We start from the raw sequence: 19,971 nt of genomic DNA on the forward strand, positions 1-19,971 counted from the left end.
GAATTTATTGTTGTAGGTTTTTGATGTGGCCTTTCTGACCAATGTGAGGTGATATCTCATGGTACATTTGGTTTGCCTTTCTCAAAGAACCAGTGACGCTGAGCATCTTTTCATGTGCTTTTAGCACCGTCTCTATGACCTCTTTAGAGAAACATGTCTTTAGACCTTTGGCTGATTTTTTTGGTGAGTTTTTCTTTTTTTTTTTTTTAATTGAGCTGTACTAATAATTTGTATGTGTTGAAGAGTAAGTTCTTGTGAAATCAACCCTGAATATCACTGGAAAGACTGAAGATCCAATCTTTTGTCCACCTGATGCAAAGTGTTGACTCATTGTAAAAGACCTTGATTCTGGGAAAGATTGAGGACAGGAAGAGACGTGGGCAGCAGAGGATGAGATGGTTGGATGGCTTTACTCACTCAACAGACATGAGTTTGAGCAAACTCCTAGAGATAGTGAGGGACAGGGAGGCTTGGTGTGCTGCAGTCCATGGGGTCACAAAAAGTCAGACAAGACTTAGCAACTGAACAACTACAAAAACCTGAATCCTCCTGAATATTAACTCCCTAGCAATTCAGATAGCATTTAATATTCAGTTGTCCAGTATGAAAAGACAAAAAGTTATGACAATGAAAGATGAATTCCCCTGGTTGGTAGGTGCCCAATATGCTACCAGAGAAGAGTGAAGAAATAAATCCAGAAGGAATGAAAAGGCTAAGTCAAAACGGAAACAGTTGTGGGTGTGTATGGTGGTATAAGCAAAGTCTGATGCTGTAAAGAGCAATATTGCATAGGAATGTGGAATGGTCGGTCTATGAATCCAGGTGAATTAGAAGTGGTCAAGAAGAAGATAGCAAGAGTGAACATTGACATTTGAGGAATAAGTGAACTAAGATGTGTGGGTTAGGGTTAGGGTTAGAATGTGGTCCACTGGAGAAAGGAATGACAAACCACTTCAGTATTCTTGCCTTGAGAACCCCATAAACAGTGTGAAAAGGCAAAAAGATAAGACACTGAAAGATGAACTCCCCAGGTGGGTAGGTGCCCAATATGTTACTGGAGATCAGTGGAGAAATACCTCCGGAATGGGTGAAGGGATGGAGCCAAAGCAAAAACAACACCCAGTTGTGCATGGGACTGGTGATAGAAGCAAGGTTCGAAGCTATCAAGAGCAATATTGCAAAGGAACCTGGAATGTTAAGTGCATGAATCAAGGCAAATTGGAAGTGGTCAAACAGAAGATGACAAGAGTGAACATCGACATTCTAGGAATCAGCAAACTAAGGTGGACTGGAATGGGTGAATTTAACACAAATGAGCATTATATCTACTACTGTGGGCAGGAATCCCTTGGAAGAAGTGGAGTAGCCATCATAGTCAACAAACGAGTCTGAGATGCAGTAATTTGATGCAATCTCAAAAGCAACAGAATGATCCCTGTTAGTTTCCAAGGCAAACCATTCAATGTCACAGTAATCCAAGTCTATGGCCCAACCAGTAATGCTGAAGAAGCTGAAGTTGAACAGTTCTATGAAGACCTACAAGACCTTCTAGAATTAACACCCAACAAAGGTGTCCTTTTCATTAAAGGGGACTGGAATTAAAAAATATGAAGTCAAGAAACACCTGCAGTAACAGCGACATTTGGTCTTGGAGTACAGAATGAAGCAGGACAAAGGCTAATAGAGTTTTGCCAAACGAATGCATTCATCATAGCAAACACCCTCTTCCAACAACACAAGAGAAGACTCTACACATGGACATCAACAGATGGACGACATCGAAATCAGGTTGATTATATTCTTCGCAGCCAAAGGTGGAGAAGCTCTATACAGCCAGCAAAAACAAGACCAGTAGCCAACTATGGCTCAGATCATGAACTCCTTATTGCCAAATTCAGAGTGAAATGGAAGAAAATAGGGAAAACCACTAGATCATTCAGGTATGACCTAAATCAAATCCCTTATGACTATACAGTGGAGGAGAGAAATAGATTTAAGGGACTAGATCTGATAGACAGAGTGCCAGATGAACTATGGATGGACATTCATGGCATTGTAGAGGAGACAGAAATCAAGACCATCCCCAAAAATACAGAAAAGTAAAAGAAATACAAAAAATCAAAATGGCTGTCTGAGGATGCCTTACAAATAGCTGTGAAAGAAGGGAAGTGAAAAGCAAAGGAGAAAAGGAAAGATATACCCATTTGAATGCAGAGTTCCAAAGAATAGCAAGGAGAGATAAGAAAGCCTTCCTTGGTGATCAGTGCAAAGAAATGGAGGAAAACAATAGAATGGGAAAGACTAGAGATCTCTTCAAGAAAATCAGAGATACCAAGGATACAACTTTATGCAAAGATGGGCTCAATAAAGGACAGAAATTGTAGGGACCTATCAGAAGCAGAAGATATTAAGAAGAGGTGGCAAGAATACACGGAAGAACTGTACAAAAAAGATCTTCATGACCCAGATAATCATGATAGTGTGATCACTCACCTAGAGCCAGATATCCTGGAATGTGAAATCACGTGGGCTTTAGGAAGCACCACTATGAACAAAGCTAGTGGATGTGATGGAATTCCAGTTGAGCTATTTCAGATCCTAAAAGATGATGCTGTGAAAGTGCTGCACTCAATATGCCAGCAAATTTGAAAAACTCAGCAGTGACCACAGGACTGGAAAGGTCAGTTTTCATTGCAATCCCAAAGAAAGGCAATGCCAAAGTATGCTCAAAGTACCCCATGATTGCACTCTTCTCACATGTTAGTAAGGTGGTTCTTAAAATTCTCCAAGCCAGGCTTCAGCAAGACTTGAACCTTGAACTTCCAGATGTTCAAGCTGGATTTAGAAAAGGCAGAGGAACCAGAGATCAAATTGCCAACATCCGCTGGATCATCAAAAAAGCAAGAGAGTTCCAGAAAAAGATCTATTTCTGTTTTATTGAGTATGCCAAAGCCTTTGACTGTGTGGGTCACAATAAACTGTGGAAAATTCTGAAAGAGATGGGAATACCAGGCCACCTGATCTGTCTCTTGAGAAACCTATATGCAGGTCAGGAAACAAGAGTTAGAACTGGACATAGAACTACAGACTGGTTCCAAATAGAAAAAGGAGGACGTCAATGCTGCATATTATCTCGCTGCTTATTTAACTTATATGCGGAGTACATCATAAGAGACGCTGGGCTGGAGGAAGCACAAGCTGGAATCAAGCTTGCTGGGAGCAATATCAATAAGCTCAGATATGCAGATGACACCACCCTTATTGCAGAATGAGAAGAAGAACTAAAGAGCCTCTTGATGAAAGTGAAAGAGGAGAGTGAAAATATTGGCTTAAAGCTTAACATTCAGAAAACTAAGATCATGGCATCCAGTCCCATCACTTCATGTTAAATAGATGGGGAAACAGTGGTTGACTTTATTTTTCTGGGCTCCAAAATCACTGCAGATGGTGATTGTAGCCATGACATTAAAAGACACTTGGTCCTTGGAAGAAAAGTTATCAGCGATCTAGACAGCATATTAAAAAACAGAGACATTATTTTGTCAACAAAGGTCTGTCTAGTCAAGTGTATTCTTTTTCCAGTGGTCATGTATGGATGTGAGTATTGGATTTTTTTTTCATTTATTTTTATTAGTTGGAGGCTAATTACTTTACAATATTGTAGTGGGTTTTGTCATACATTGACATGAATCAGCCATGGATTTACATGTATTCCCCATCCCGATCCCCCCTCCCACCTCCCTCTCTACCCAATCCCTCTGGGTCTTCCAAGAGCACCAGGCTGCGCACTTGTCTCATGCATGTAACCTGAGCTGGTGATCTGTTTCACTATAGATAATATACCTGTTTCGATGCTGTTCTCTTCAAACATCCCACCCTTGCCTTCTCCCACAGAGTCCAAAATTCTGTTCTGTACATCTATGTCTCTTTTTCTGTCTTGCATATAGGGTTATCGTTACCATCTTTCTAAATTCCATATATATGTGTTAGTATGCTGTAATGTTCTTTTTCTTTCTGGCTTACTTCACTCTATATAATGGGCTCCAGTTTCATCCATCTCATTAGAACTGATTCAAATGAATTCTTTTTAATGGCTGAGTAATATTCCATGGTGTATATGTACCACAGCTTCCTTATCCATTCATCTGCTGATGGGCATCTACGTTGCTTCCATATCCTGGCTATTATAAGCAGTGCTGTGATGAACATTGGGGTGCACGTGTCTCTTTCAAATCTGGTTTCCTCAGTGTGTATGCCCAGAAGTGGTATGCTGGGTCATATGGCAGTTCTATTTTCAGTTTTTAAGAAATCTCCACACTGTTCTCCATAGTGGCTTTACTAGTTTGCATTCCCACCAACAGTGTAAGAGGGTTCCATTTTCTCCACACCCTCTCCAGCATTTATTGCGTGTAGACTTTTGGATAGCAGCCATCCTGACTGGCATGTAATGGTACCTCATTGTGGTTTTGATTTGCATTTCTCTGATAATGAGTGGTGTTGAACATCTTTTCATATGTTTGTTAGCCATCTGTATGTCTTCTTTGGAGAAATGTCTGTTTAGTTCTTTGGCCCATTTTTTGATTGGGTCATTTATTTTTCTGGAATTCAGCTGCTGGAGTTGCTTGTATATTTTTGAGATTAATCCTTTGTCTGTTGCTTCTTTTGCTATTATTTTCTCCCAAGCTGAGGGCTGTCTTTTCACCTTGCTTATAGTTTCCTTTGTTGTGCAAAAGCTTTTAAGTTTAATTAGGTCCCATTTGTTTATTTTTGCTTTTATTTCCTATATTCTGGGAGGTGGGTCATAGAGGATCCTGCTGTGATTTATGTCGGAGAGTGTTTTGCCTATGTTCCCATCTAGGAGTTTTATAGTTTCTGGTCTTACATTTAGATCTTTAATCCATTTTGAGTTTATTTTTGTGTATGGTGTTAGAAAGTGTTCTAGTTTCATTCTTTTACAAGTGGTTGACCAGTTTTCCCAGCACCACTTGTTAAAGAGGTTGTCTTTTTTCCATTGTATATCCTTGCCTCCTTTGTCGAAGGTAAGGTGTCCATAGGTTCGTGGATTTATCTCTGGGCTTTCTATTCTGTTCCATTGGTCTATATTTCTGTCTTTGTGCCAGTACCATACTGTCTTGATGACTGTGGCTTTGTAGTATAGTCTGAAGTCAGGCAGGTTGATTCCTCCAGTTCCATTCTTCTTTCTCAAGATTGCTTTGGCTATTCGAGGTTTTTTTGTATTTCCATACAAATTGTGAAATTATTTGTTCTAGTTCTGTGAAAATACCGTTGGTAGCTTAATAGGGATTGCATTGAATCTATAGATTGCTTTGGGTAGTATAGCCATTTTGACAATGTTCATTCTTCCAAACCATGAACACGGTATGTTTCTCCATCTGTTTGTGTCCTCTATGATTTCTTTCATCAGTGTTTTATAGTTTTCTATGTATAGGTCTTTTGTTTCTTTAGGTAGATATACTCCTAAGTATTTTGTTCTTTTTGTTGCAATGGTGAATGGTATTGTTTCCTTAATTTCTCTTTCTGTTTTCTCATTGTTAGTGTATAGGAATGCAAGGGATTTCTGTGTGTTAATTTTATATCCTGCAACTTTACTATATTCATTGATTAGCTCTAGTAATTTTCTGGAAGAGTCTTTAGGGTTTTCTATGTAGAGGATCATGTCATCTGCAAACAGCGAGAGTTTCACTTCTTCTTTTCCTATCTGGATTCCGTTTACTTCTTTTTCTGCTCTGATTGCTGTGGCCAAAACTTCCAACACTATGTTGAACAGTAGTGGTGAGAGTGGGCACCCTTGTCTTGTTCCTGATTTCAGGGAAATGCTTTCAATTTTTCACCATTGAGGGTGATGCTTGCTGTGGGTTTGTCATATACAGCTTTTATTATGTTGAGGTATGTTCCTTCTATTCCTGCTTTTTGGAGAGTTTTAATCATAAATGAGTGTTGAATTTTGTCAAAGGCTTTCTCTGAATCTATTGAGATAATCAATGGTTTTTTTATCTTTCAATTTGTTAATGTGGTGTATTACATTGATTGATTTTTGGATATCAAGATCCTTTGGCATTCCTGGGGATACAAAGCCCCTTTGGTCTGGTGTATGATTTTTTAATAATGTTTTGGATTCTGGTTTGCTAGAATTTTGGTTAAGGATTTTTGCTCTATGTTCATCAGTGATATTGGGCCTGTAGTTTTCTTTTTTTGTGGCATCTTTTGGTCTGGTTTTGGATTAGGGTGATTGGTGGGCCTATAGAATGAGTTTGAATTTACCTTCTTCTGCAATTCTTCTGGAAGGTTTGAGTAAGATAGGTGTTGAGCTCTTCTCTAATTTTTGGTAGAATTTTGGCTTCAGCTGTGAAGCCCATTGGTCCTGGGCTTTTGTTTGCTGGAATATTTCTGAATTACAGTTTCGAATTTTCCTTCGCTTGTGATGGGTCTGTTAGATATTCTATTTCTTCCTGGTTCAGTTTTGAAAGTTAACTTTTTTCTAAGAATTTGTTCTTTTCACCAAGTTGTCCATTTTATTGGCATAGAGCCTGCTGGTAGTAGTCTCTTATGATCCTTTGTATTTCAGTGTTGTCTGTTGTGATCTCTCCATTTTCATTTCTAATTTTGTTAATTTGGTTCTTCTCCCTTTGTTTCTTAATGAGTCTTGCTAATAGTTTGTCAATTTTGTTTTTTTTTTTCAAAAATCCAACTTTTAGCTTTGTTGATTTTTGCTATGGTCTCTTTAGTTTCTTTTGCATTTATTTCTGCCCTAATTTTTAAGATATTTTTTTCCTTCTACTAACCCTGGGGTTCTTCATTTCTTCCTTCTCTAGTTGCTTTAGGTGTAGAGTTAGGTTATTTATTTGACTTTTTTCTTGTTTCTTGAGGTAAGCCTGTAATGCTATGAACCTTCCCCTTAGCACTGCTTTTACAGTGTCCCATAGGTTTTGGGTTGTTGTGTTTTCATTTTCATTGGTTTCTATGCATATTTTGATTTCTTTTTTTATTTCTTCTATGATTTGCTGGTTATTCAGAAGCTTGTTATTAGCCTCCATATGTTTGAATTTTTAACAATTTTTTTTTCCTGTAATTAAGATCTAATCTTACTGCACTGTGGTCAGAAAAGATGACTGGAATGATTTCAAATTTTTTGAACTTACCAAGAGTAGATTTATGGCCCAGGATGTGATCTATTCTGGTGAAGGTTCCGTGTGCACTTGAGAAAAAGGTGAAGTTGATTGTTTTGGGGTGAAATGTCCTATAGATATCAATTAGGTCTAGCTGGTCCATTGTGTCTTTTAAAGTTTGTGTTTCCTTGTTAATTTTCTGTTTAGTTGATCTATCCATAGTTGTGAGTGGGGTATTAAAGTCTCCCACTATTGTTGTGTTACTATTAATTTCCTCTTTCATACTCGTTAGTGTTTGCCTTACATATTTTGGTGCTCCTATGTTGGGTGCATATATATTTATAATTGTTATATCTTCTTCTTCGATTGATCCTTTGGTCATTATGTAGTGTCCTTCTTTGTCTCTTTTCACAGCCTTTATTTGAAAGTCTATTTTATCTGATATGAGTATTGCGACTCCTGCTTTCTTTTGGTCTCCGTTTGCGTGAAATATTTTTTTCCAGCCCTTCACTTTTAGTCTGTATGTGTCTCTTGTTTTGAGGTGGGTCTCTTGTAGACAGCACATATAGGGGTCTTGCATTTGTACCCATTCAGCCAGTCTTTTTTTTTTGTTGTTGTTGTTGGGGCATTCAACCCATTTACATTTAAGGTAATTATTGATAGGTATGTTACTGTTGCCATTTACTTTGTTGTTTTGGGTTCACGTTTATACAACCTTTCTGTGTTTCCTGTCTAGAGAAGATCCTTTAGCATTTGTTGAAGAGGTGGTTTGGTGGTGCTGAATTCTCTCAGCTTTTGCTTGTCTGTAAAGCTTTTGAATTCTCCTTCATATCTGAATGAGATCCTTGCTGGGTACAGTAATCTAGGTTGTAGGTTATTCTCTTTCATTATTTTCAGTATATCCTGCCATTCCCTTCTGGCCTGGAGGGTTTCTATTGATAGATCAGCTGTTATCCTTATGGGAATCCCCTTGTGTGTTATTTGTTGTTTCTCCCTTACTGTTTTCAATATTTGTTCTTTGTGTTTGATCTTTGTTAATTTGATTAATATGTGTCTTGGGGTGTTTTGCCTTGGGTTTATCCTGTTTGGGACTGTCTGGGTTTCTTGGACTTGGGTGCCTATTTCCTTCCCCATTTTAGGGAAGTTTTCAGCTATTATCTCCTCGAGTATTTTCTCATGGCCTTTCTTTTTGTCTTCTTCTTCTGGGACTCCTATGATTCGAATGTTGGGGCATTTCACATTGTCCCAGAGGTCCCTGAGGTTGTCCTCATTTCTCTTGATTCTCTTTTCTTTTTTCCTCTCTGCTTCATTTATTTCCACCATTTTATCTTCTACCTCACTTGTCCTATCTTCTTTCTCTGTTATTCTACTGTTGGTTCCCTCCAGAGTGTTTTTTTTATCTCATTTATTGCATTATGCATTATTCATTTTTAATTGACTCTTTTTTATTTCTTCTAGGTCCTTATTAAACATTTCTTGCATCTTCTCAATCTTTGTCTCCAGGCTGTTTATCTGTAACTCCATTTTGTTTTCAAGATTTTGGATCATTTTTATTATCATTATTCTAGATTCTTTTTCAGGTAGATTCCCTATGTCCTCCTCTTTTGTTTGACTTGGTGGGCATTTTTCATGTTCCTTTACCTGTTGGGTATTTCTCTGCCTTTTCATCTTGTTTAGATTGCTGTGTCTGGAGTGGGCTTTCTGTATTCTGGAGGTGTGTGGTTCCTTTTTATTGTAGAGGTTTCTCCCAGTGGGTGGGGTTGGATGATTGGCTTGTCAAGGTTTCCTGGTTAGGGAAGCTTGTGTCCGTGTTCTGGTGCGTGGAACTGGATTTCTTCTCTCTGGAGTGCAATGGAGTGCCCAGTAATGAGTTTTGAGATGGGTCTGTGTGTTAGATGTGACTTTGGGCAGCCTGTATGTTGACGCTCAGGGCTATGTTCCTGCGTTGCTGGAGAATATGCGTGGTATGTCTTGCTCTGAAACATACTGGCTCTTGGGTGGTGGTTGGTTTCAGTGTAGGTATGGAGGCTTTTGGATGGTCTCTTATTACTTAATGTTCCATGTAGTCAGGAGTTTTCTGGTGTTCTCAGGTTTTGGGCTTAAGTCTCCTGCCTCTGGATTTCAGTTTTATTCTTCCAGTAGTCTCAAGTCTACTCCAACTATACAGCACTGATAATAAAACTTCTAGGTTAGTGGTGAAAAGATTCTCCACCATGAGGGACACCCAGAGAGTTTCACAGAGTTACATGAAGAAGAGGAGAGGGAGGAGGGAGATGAAGATGAGCAGGAGGAGAAAAAGGGGGACTCAGAGGAGAGACAACAGATCCTCAGTTGTCTAATCCCACAGTGTTCTCCATAGCCCAGACACCCACAAAGATTCACAGAATTGGATTGGGAAGAGAAGGGGAAAGGAGGAAACAGAGGTGTTCTGAGATAGAAAATGGAGGGTCAAAAGTGGGAAAGAGTAATCAACACACTCCTGAATAAAAATGGGAACTGAATATTAGATTCTTAAATGTCCAAAATTTATATCACATACTGAAAAACAAAGATTAAAAATCTAGAGTAGAGGTTAGACTCTTAAAAATACAATATTAAAAACAAAAACACAAAACATTTTAGAAATATATATGAAGTGCGGTTTAAAAATAGGGCTTCTCTTTTTTTTTTTTGCAAGGTTATAGTGAAATGAAAATGAAAATTAAGGAGTAGTAGAGGAGTAATAGAGGACTTTAAAAGAAAATAAGAGAAAAAGAAAAAAAAGAAAAAAAAACAAGAAAAAAAATTTTTTTCCTAATTAAAAAAATCATAAAAATATATGAAAATGAAAGTTAAGGAGTAGTGGGGGAGTAATAGGGAATTTTAAAAGAAAATAAAAGAGAAAAAAATAGAAAAGAAAAGAAAAAAAAATTTTTTTAATTAAAAAAAAAAAAGGTAAAAATATATCTAGGAATTTCTCTGGAGCTGTTGCGGTCAGTGTGGGTTCGGTTCAGTTTCAGATAGCTCCTCGTTCCAGCTTACACTTCTCGATATCTATAGGCCCCTTCCGGTGTAGTCGGTGTTACCTACAGGGATTTTAATCTGTTGCACCGGTCCCTTCTGAAGCGGTTCCCTTTGTTTATTTGGCTTCTGTTTGCCGGTCTCTTCAGTGCCTAATTTCCGCCCTGACACAGGCGGGCGGAGGTGGTCTCTTGTTCAGGTTTGCTAGTTCCGTCACGCTGCGGGGTGGGGGGGCTGTTTTCCCCGTCTACACTGCTCAGGCTCCCTGTTGCTCTATATGGAGTGTGCCCTGCGTTGTGTGCGGTTCCAGTTTTTGGGTGTTCCACAAAAGCGCGGACTCAGTTGCGCCTGCGTTTTGTGCCTTCCCCGGCCGGAGCAGCTCAGGCAGACAGGAGCTTGACGGGCCCCCTCTCCTTGGGTGTGGTGTGCCTTCTCCCCTCCGCGGCCCCAGCCTCAGTTTCCACCCGCGCAGGTTGGGTGCATGCACCCTGTGTTTAGCTGAGACCCTCCCAGCGGATGTCGACCATCCAGAATCTCAGGAAGTCTTTGGTTAGAAACTGGAGGCCTGTTTGCAGTGTGGTAGGGGATGCCGTCTCTGGGGCCGAGTTTGCCCCTTTCCCCTCCCCCCTGCCTCCTGCCTCCAGCAGGGCTGGGCCGGTCTGCCGCAGGCTAGCTCTTCCCTGGACTTGCTCAGACCCTTTGTTCTGCGATCGGCCGGCAGTGTGTTTGGGCCCGTTAATTTTCTCTCTTTTGCTCTCCAACAGTTTAAGTTGGAATCTCACAAAAGGTCCCCCCGATTGCCCTCAGGGCACTCAGGCCCGGTCCTTACCCTAAGCAATGCCGCCCGCTCCTCTCTGTTCCGCCCCGGGGGGGGGGAACCTCCTTGGGTCAGGAGGGAGCCTCATCTTGGACCTGATGAAGAAAATCATAGGGGATCCCTGGAGTCCAGACATAAGCAGGTAGTTTAAACAGAATGGGAGAAGCAGAAAGAAGCAGAACCAAAACTAAGGGTACAGCTGGACCCAGGAAACAAGATGAGGCCAAGAGGGTAGCGCTAAGCCCAAGGAGAAGGAGCCAAGAGGTGGCAAAGCAAGGACCAGAAGGCGGAGACGGAATGAAGGCCAAGCCTGGGGAGTAGAAAAAGGGTCCAGATTAGAGGGACAAAATTCCAGAAGCGGGGCAAGGAGGAGAGATAGAGCCGAGGGAGTAAACAGAGTAAAGGAAGATATCAGGGAATCGACATTCAACCGGATTCTGGGGCTACCGTGGGGAGAAATCAGGTCCAGCCCCTGTGAACAGAAACCAAACTGAGGAAGGCAGAGAAAGGAAAGATGAGGCTCCATGAGCCCTTAAGAGGGAGATAGATCAAAGGGAAGCTAGGTACCCAGGAGCTGGAGTCAAGTTTCAGACACAACCTCTGAACCAGGAAGCAAAGGCCAAGCCCAGGGGGAGGAACCAGATGCTACGGTCCAGCAGGGCTACACACACACACATACACACACACATACACACAGAAACACACACAGCATTATCCAGGGGCGAGGTTATCCCTGAGGGTGACAGCAAGATGGGTGGGTGGCTAAACAGAGCAGAGAGCCAGGTCAAGAGGCCGCAAGGCCTACCCCCAGGGCACAGTCAGTGGAGACAGTGGGTCATGGCTAGGCTCTCGGTCCCGGGTCTTGTTCAGGCTCGGTCCCCGGCACACCGCGGATGTCAGGCAGCAGGCAGCAGCTGGCCACGATGTCCAGACGCTCCGCCAGCGCGCAGAGGTCCCCCCTCGCCAGACGCACGCTGTGGGCTGCAGCTAATCCCGCTGCCTGGGCAGCCGCCAGCCTACCGGCCAGGGCGGCCACATCACGGCCCGCGCGGCGGTACACGCCGCTCACCGCGGCCGCTACGTCGTGGTCCAGCCGCGCCTGGCTCTCAGCCAGCCGGAGTTGCAGCAGCGAGCGCGCGGGGGCGGGCGCCGGAGCCTCCTCCTCCGCCCAGGCCTCCCCGGCCGTCTCCCGCTGCACCACGAGCGGAGGCAGGTCCCGCGGCGCGGCCTTCGGCTCCGGCTCCGGGTCTGAGTCGGTCTCCGCGGCCTCCCCAGCCACTCGCAGTCCCGTGGGGCGGCCGCGCGTTGGGCCCGAGGGGCCCAGGTACAGCTCCTCCTCCTCCGACGAGGACGCAGAGAGATCCGAGTCCGACTCGGCCGCTTCCCCCTGAACCAAAGTCTCAGGCCTCCGCAGCGGCCTCCGCGGACGACTCTGAGACTCCATGGCGCGAGCTAGGGAGAAGACGCGGGAAAGGATGATATGAGAGGCGGGCGCCCTGCCGTGGTTAAAAGCCGCAGTTTCTGGATTCTCACCTCCTCCACTATCTTAATTTGGGGTCACTGCCTGCCTGGGCCTCAGTTTCTGCGAACTGAGCCCATCATCCCTAATGATGGTAGGAACTACTGGACTCTGCCTCTTCAGTGTACTGATGGGGAAACAGGACCACCAGCTCGATCAAGACTCTTGAGACACGAGGTCCCGGAATCCTAAACTAAACTCTTCCCAATTTTGCTTCCTAGCAGAGGCCACACCCTCCGCACTGTCCTCTTAGCCTGTGACGGATTCGGAAGCACACGAGTTTCTGAGCCGCTCGGGAACCAGGGCCTCCATCACAGAAAGGGTAACAGTCCAACTGGACTCGGGGGAGGATGCACGAGGGGCGGGGGGGGGGGGGGGGGGGTGTTAATTCTAGAAGGGTTGGTGGTGGCCTGCTGCAGGGTTGGGGGCACAGACTAGCAGTACATGCATGGGATCTTTTGAGGAAGGTCACCATTATCTTCATTACCTCAACCATAGTTTAGTGAGTGAAGTCACTCAGTCGTGTCCTACTCTTTGTGACCCCATGGACTATAGCCTACCAGGCTCCTCTGTCCATGGAGTTTTCCAGGCAAGAGTACTGGAGTAGGTTGCCATTTCCTTCTCCAGGGGATCTGCCCAACCCTGGGATCAAACCCAGGTCTCCCACACTGCAGGCAGATGCTTCACCATCTGAGCCATCAGGGAAACCAACCATAGGTTGACCCAGGTAAATAGCAGGGAGGGAACACAGCTCCAACCATCAAGAGAAAATTGGATTCAAGAATAACTGAGCATGGCCCTGCCCACCAGAGCAAGACCCAGTTTCCCCCTCAGTCTGTCTATCCCATCAGGAAGCTCCCATAGGCCTCTTATCCTTCTCCATCAGAGGGTAGACAGGTTGAAAACCACAATCATGGAAAACTAACCAATCTAATCACATGGATCACAGCCTTGTCTAACTTAATGAAACTATGAGCCATGCTGTGCAGGGCCACCCAAATCTGGTGGAGAGTTCTGACAAAATGTAGTCCACTGGAGAAGGGAATGGCCAAACACTTCAGTATTCCTGCCATGAGAACCCCATGAACAGTATGAAATGGCAAAAAGATGAACTCCCCAGGTTGGTAGGTGCCCTATATGCTACTGGAGATCAGTGGAGAAATAACTCCAGAAAGAATGAAGAGCCAGAGACAAAGCAAAAACAACATCCAGTTGTGGATGTGACTGGTGATGGAAGCAAGGTCCGATGCTGTCAAGAGCAATATTGCATAGGAACCTGGAACGTTAGGTCCATGAATCAAGGTAAATTGGAAGCAATCAAACAGGAGATGGCAAGAGTGAACATCGACATTTCAGAAATCAGCAAACTAAAATGGACTGGAATGGGTGAATTTAACTCAGATGACCATTATATCTACTACTGTGGGCAGGAATCCCATAGAAGAAATGGAGTAGCCATCATAGTCCACAAGAGAGTCTGAAATGCAGTACTTGAATGCAATCTCAAAAACGACAGGATGATCACTGTTCATTTCCAAGGCAAACCATTCTATATCACGGTAATCCAAGTCTATGCCCCGACCAGTAATGCTGAAGAAGCTGAAGTTAAATAGTTCTATGAAGACCTACAAGACTTTCTAGAATTAACACCCAAAAAAGAAAATACTACTGTGTAAAATTATATTCTTGTGTAATAGCAGCCACTCGTCTAAAGGAAAACCAGGTCTCTGAACTTGCTGTTTCCATTATGGGTCACATTAGGAAGTCTTCCCACGGCCCCAGGGCATCTGTACTTTGTATTTCAGGGACGGCTGACCTTCCAGGATGTGGCCATAGACTTCACTCAAGAGGAGTGGGAATGCCTGGACCTCGGTCAGCGGGACTTGTACACGGACGTGATGGTAGAGAACTATAGGAACCTGGCTTCCTTGGGTGAGGACGACTGCCTTCCAGAATCGCTTATCTAAACCTCAGGGTTTTGGTTCCTTCATTTCTAGAATGTCTTCTGAAAGTTTCTGCTCCGCACATTTGTTTGAGATCTCTGCTTTGTAGGTGGAAATGAGTATCTGTGAGTTTAGAAAGAAAGGCTTCGTTATGATGATCCATTATGCTTGTAACCTTTGTCTTCCTTTATGTAATCTGCCTCCTTCTAGGGCAGTGGTGATTGTGTAAGTTCTGTGGTATCAAATAGTTGTACCTTCTCTTAATTTCACATTTCCACTACTTACTTTTGCCTTAGTGGCACTTGACCAGAATCTCAGGACCTAACATTTTGTATTAGTTAGCATTATATAGGTACTTTCAATAAAGTATTTGGGTGGGGGGGGGGGAGCATCTAGGGAATCATTCTCTGGGCTGTTTTAACATTCACCCATGTGTTCTCTTCTCACCTGAATACATATTGGATTGGTAACTGATGAATCTCTAGCACAAGAAATATTCCTTTCTCTGATGAACAGGTCTTGTGGTCTCTAAGCCAGACTTGGTCACCTTTCTGGAGCAAATGAAGGATCTCAGGAATATAAGGAGAATGCAGACAACAGGCATATACCCAGGTAGGTGTGAATGGATGGAGCCGATGACTCAGGTGAGAGGTACAGTGAGAGACCTGCCTGGGAAGGAAATCTAAAACAGAGTGGCTCTATATACGTATGGTTGATTCTGTGAGGATCAGTGAGGAAGTCATCCTGTATCATGTGGTTTGGGAAGATCTGCTTCAGTGGAAATGCTTTTGGAGAAGTCTGGGTTTATTTCCGTTGCTGTCATAGATGGCTATCACCTGCCCCATTCTGTCTCTTGAATCATTCATGAATTCATCTCCAGTGATTGCTTTTCTCACTCACAGTGAGAACTAAAATTCTCCTCTTGGCCTGTGACAACCTGCATGAGTTGGCTGCTCTTTCATTTCTTGGCGATCCTAGGAAAACTGTGCACACTTCTTAGTGACTATATGATACTCCTTTTAAAGTTTGTTGCTACCTTTAAACAGAACTGTGTAAGTGGAGTCATAGACATACTGCCAAAGTCCTAGGAATAGTTGGGACAGGTTTGTTTTTTTGTTTTGTTTTGTTTTTCTGATTTATAGTTTCCAATCCACTGGAAACTGCAGATATGCCCTTATTCATTTCAAACTTAAGTAATGTCTTCACTGCATAAAGCAAAACCTCCCTAAAATGGGAAAATGAAAGTCTCATGGTTACTTTAAAGTTTCTCTTCTCTTTATACGAACTCATGTTAAATACCTAAGTGTATTTGTCCCAATTCCTGAATGGTAAAACACTTTAATATATTCAATTACCTCAAAAAATTTTAAAATAAATTGGCATATAGAACTTAGAACATTTTCCATATTTGTAATGGTTGTTTCAAAATGGTAAGATTTTTTGATAAAATATAGAAATCTTTTTATTAAATTCTTAGTGGAGTGTAGCTGTTTTACAAAGTTCTGCTGCTGTACAGAAAACATTATCAATTATACATACATATAGCCACTCTGTTTTAGATTTCCTCCCCAGTTAGGTCTCCAAAGAGTACTGAGTAGAGTCCCATGTGTTTCCATCATATTTTTTTTTATTTTTAGATCCATCATATTTTTAAAGTCTCACTTCTTATTTAATTTCTTAAGAACTACTACTTTGTTAATTTATCTTGTTCATCCTGAGCTTCCCTGGACTCTGTCTTATACCTCCTCACTTGCTAGGACATTAGTTCTGTGTCATATCATTTATGATTTTTAGATTCAAACATCTAATACAACATTCTCAAATAAAAACACAGGTGATAAGAAGTAAATGAAAGGATTAGTAGGCACCTAGCCCTTGTGAAAATGTTTGGTGTCTCAATTTAAGAGGACTTTAAGCAAAAAGTAATCATTTGATTGCCTGTCTCATCTTCACTTAGTTTTTATCTAAGCAGGTTTTGATCTTGCTCCTTCCTCTACAAGACACTTCTTTGTCCTCTCATTTTGTCACACCTTCTGTGTTTGTGGTCTCCGTTCTGCAGGCTGCAGGATTCTAGTTCCTGTTGTTCCTGGTGTCTGTCCCCTGGTGGGTGAGGTTGGTCCAGAGGTTTGTGCCCTAACCCCGTTGATGGACTTTTGACTGCTGTTTCTGTGACCCGAGCCTACCCTGGATATTGAGGGGAACTTCCCCTTCGCTCTGTGGCTGTCACCGCCCTGTCTGTGGTGGGTTTGTGCCCTGGTTTGTGGAAAAGAGCCCCCAGATCTGTTTCTTCGCTGTGATCCTGATCTGTGTGGAGGCAGGTGGGATTGGAGCACACCCCCGGGAGAGAAGCCCCTGAGGATTGCTGCCCTGGGGATGTTCCCCTTGGGATGTGCTCTGTGTGTCACTTTCACCCATTGGGTGAGTCTCGGGTGACCCTGGTTGGCACTGCCCTTGGCCCCACCTCAACCATGGGTATCCTGGCACATGGCCCTGGTGCCTCTCAGATGTTGTTTTCACCAGGTCACCAGCATAGATCCTTGAAGTCAGGGCCCAGGATTGCATTCATCATGGAGCTGGACCTGCTGTGGTGCTGTGGGGGCAGCTCAGACTCCGGCCTCGCCCTGCCCCCTAGTGTGGGAGCCCACGAAGTCTATAGCTGCTACAGCTACACCTGCTGTGACTGGGGGAGCCGTCCTTGTCCACTCAGACGTTCTAAAGGTGCTGAGTTTACAAAGACAGCTGTGATGGTACAGAAACGAGTTTGTGCAACTTCCACTGGAGATATCAGCTTTACTTCCTTAAATTGCCAGACCCTGGGGCTCAGCAGTGCTTCAGCCCGCTCTGGGCATGTGGATAAACTACAGGCTGCTGCTCCCGAGGTTTCCCAGAGTCCACCAGTCTACCCTGGAAGTGAGGGGCGCAGAGGAAGAGGCAACAGCTGGGTTCATGAGAGCACCCACCCTAATGGAGCCCTTCCTCATGCCTGGTGCAGAAGGGCCAGCACAGGGGGAGAGAGGCTACAAACAATGGTGGGTCTTCGCTTGGGGCATGACTCAGCAATGGCGCTCTGCTCTATGGTGGTTCAGGCTTCCTCCCCAAGCATTCCTGTTTGCAGAGCTCCTCCCTCCCTGCCATTCCCACAGGACGTCTCCTCACAGCCCACAGCAGTCCTCTGCCTGGGTCTGCTCTCCAGACCCCCCATCCCAGCACCCAGCCCTTGTCTGCAGTGGTGGACACCCTCTCAGGCTGGGTGGGCAGGGCTGGGGCAGTACCCTGTGTGCAGGTCTCCTCTGTCCTGCTGCCTCTGACTGCTGCCGTGTTCTCCTCCCACAGAGGATGAGGCTCCCCTTCTGTCCCAGCTGGGCTCCTCGAGTGAGGGCCTTCCCCGGAGGTGGAGACCTCTCCCCTCTTCAGATCCCCCCAGGGTTGCAGGCCCCATCCCATTTCCTTTCCTGTTCTTTTTCTTTCTTCTTTCTTTTGCCCTACCTAGCTCAGCAGGAATCTTTCTTGTCCTTTTAGATTTCCAAGGTCCTCTGCTAGTGTTCAGCTGGGCTCTGTGAGAAGTGTTCCATTTCTGATGTATGCTTGATGCATTTGTGGAGAGAGATGAAGTCCATGTCTGCCTAATCCTCTGGCAACTTCTTTGGTATCTTTCAGCTATATCTCCTCAAGACACCCAGGATTTGATGCCAAAGAAACCAAGGGTAGAAGATTTGTTCCCAAAAGCAAACCTAGGAATATATGAAAGATTTCACCTCAGAAACTTGCAATTAATGAAAGACTCAGAACATACAAGGGCGTGTGAAAGACAGAGAGGATGTTTACATGGACATAAAGAAATTGAGACAGTTACACATAATGCAGACATTACTGTAGAAAGAAATGAGCTACTTGAGTCAAATTGGGGGAAACCCTCATTTCAGTCTTCAACATCTGCTGAGAAGTGTACGTTTTTCAGAAAAAATTTACATCGTTTTTTGAAACATACTTGTTCTCTGAAAGGAAATGTGGAAAATTTGGAAGGTCCTCCAGTCTCTACTGTACATACTCCTTCAAACCACTCTGAGCATAGGCTTCGATTCAACATATATTTCAACATGTCTGAAAACGAGAAATCTAAAAATGATGGGAAAAACTCACAATATAATCAATTTGAAGGATCTGTGATTAGGAAGACATTATTTTTCCAGAAACAGATATTTTCTCCCCATTCCAAGATGTATAATGTTGATGATAATGGAAGAGATGTAATCCAACCAACATTGTTCAATACATCCCATGATATGGTTAATAGGGAAGAACTTTCCATGTGTAAGAAAATGAGTCAGACCTTAATTAAGACCTCCAGCTCCAATAATTACACAATTATTCATGATGGAGTGAAGGTCTCTTCATGCAATGAAACTGGGCATAACTTTGAACAAGACTCAAACTTTATGGAACATCAGGGAGCTCAGTCTTCACACAAGGATTCTAAAAGTAGTAAATGTAAGAATATCTTTTATCAAGCATCAGATCTTTCTCTAAATAAGAGTATTCATAGTGGAGAGAAAACTTACAATTGTAGTGAATATGGTAAAGTTTCTAATCAGTCTTCAAATCTGATTAAGCAGCAGAGAATTCAGAATCCACAGAAACATTACAAGTGTAATAAATGTGGGAAAGTCTTCAGTAACTCATCTAATATAAGTAAACACAGGAAGACACGTTCAGGAAGCAAACCTTTCAAGTGTACAGGATGTGCCAAAGCCTTTAATCAGAGTTCAAATCTTAGTCAACATCAGCAAATCCATACTGGCAGGAAACCTTATAAATGTAGCAAATGTGGCAAAGTGTTTATCTATTTCTCAACTCTTAGTCAACATCAGCAAATTCACATTGGGGAGAAACCTTATCAATGTGCAAAGTGTGGCAAAGCCTTTAATCAGAACTCAAATCTTACTCGACACCAGCGAATTCATACTGGAGAGAAACCTTATAAATGTAAGGATTGTGGCAAAGCCTTTAGCCGGCGCTATGGTCTTACTCAACACCAGCGAATTCATACTGGAGAGAGACCTTATAAATGTAAAGAATGTGGGAAAGCCTTCAATACAAACTCACATCTTACTCAACACCAGCGAATTCATACTGGAGTGAAACCTTATAAATGTAAGGATTGTGGCAAAGCTTTTAGCCAGTGCTATGGCTTTACTCAACATCAGTTAATTCATACTGGAGAGAAACCTTATAAATGTAAAGAATGTGGAAAAGCCTTTAGTCAATCCTCAACTCTTTCTAAACACCAGCGAATTCATACTGGAGAGAAACCTTATAAATGTAAAGAATGTGGAAAAGCATTTAATAAAAACTCAACTCTTACTAAACACCAGCGAATTCATACTGGAGAGAAGCCTTATAAATGCAAGGTTTGTGGCAAAGCCTTTAGCCAGAGCTATGGTTTTACTCAACATCAGTTAATTCATACTGGAGAGAAACCTTTTAAATGTAAAGAATGTGGAAAAGCCTTTAGCCAATCCTCAACTCTTACTAAACACCAGCGAATTCATACTGGAGAGAAACCTT

The 19,971-nt window shown here is 43.0% G+C and overlaps 3 protein-coding genes across 3 annotated transcripts in view; 2 read left to right on the top strand and 1 right to left on the bottom strand.

The window, feature by feature from the left end:
• Nucleotides 1-19,971, top strand: part of LOC122420399 (zinc finger protein 737-like) — a 494,626-nt gene that overhangs the window by 384,495 nt on the left and 90,160 nt on the right. The window lies entirely within an intron of this gene.
• The window catches only part of LOC122420486 (zinc finger protein 208-like), a 48,144-nt gene that overhangs the window by 27,498 nt on the left and 675 nt on the right, over nucleotides 1-19,971 (top strand). Inside the window, 2 exon segments of the mRNA XM_043435610.1 lie at nucleotides 10,600-10,604; nucleotides 19,167-19,963. Coding sequence (XP_043291545.1) covers nucleotides 10,600-10,604; nucleotides 19,167-19,963 — 802 coding nt within the window.
• Nucleotides 10,976-16,934, bottom strand: BLOC1S3 (biogenesis of lysosomal organelles complex 1 subunit 3). The gene is made up of 2 exons (XM_043436073.1): nucleotides 16,924-16,934; nucleotides 10,976-12,396 (listed from the first exon to the last, which is right to left on the bottom strand). Exon 2 carries the CDS (start codon nucleotides 12,386-12,388, stop codon nucleotides 11,786-11,788), a length of 603 nt encoding a protein of 200 aa, XP_043292008.1. The 5' UTR covers nucleotides 12,389-12,396; nucleotides 16,924-16,934; the 3' UTR covers nucleotides 10,976-11,785.

Source organism: Cervus canadensis, chromosome 18 (assembly GCF_019320065.1).
Source record: "Cervus canadensis isolate Bull #8, Minnesota chromosome 18, ASM1932006v1, whole genome shotgun sequence".
In the NCBI taxonomy this organism is placed as follows: Eukaryota; Metazoa; Chordata; class Mammalia; order Artiodactyla; family Cervidae; genus Cervus; species Cervus canadensis.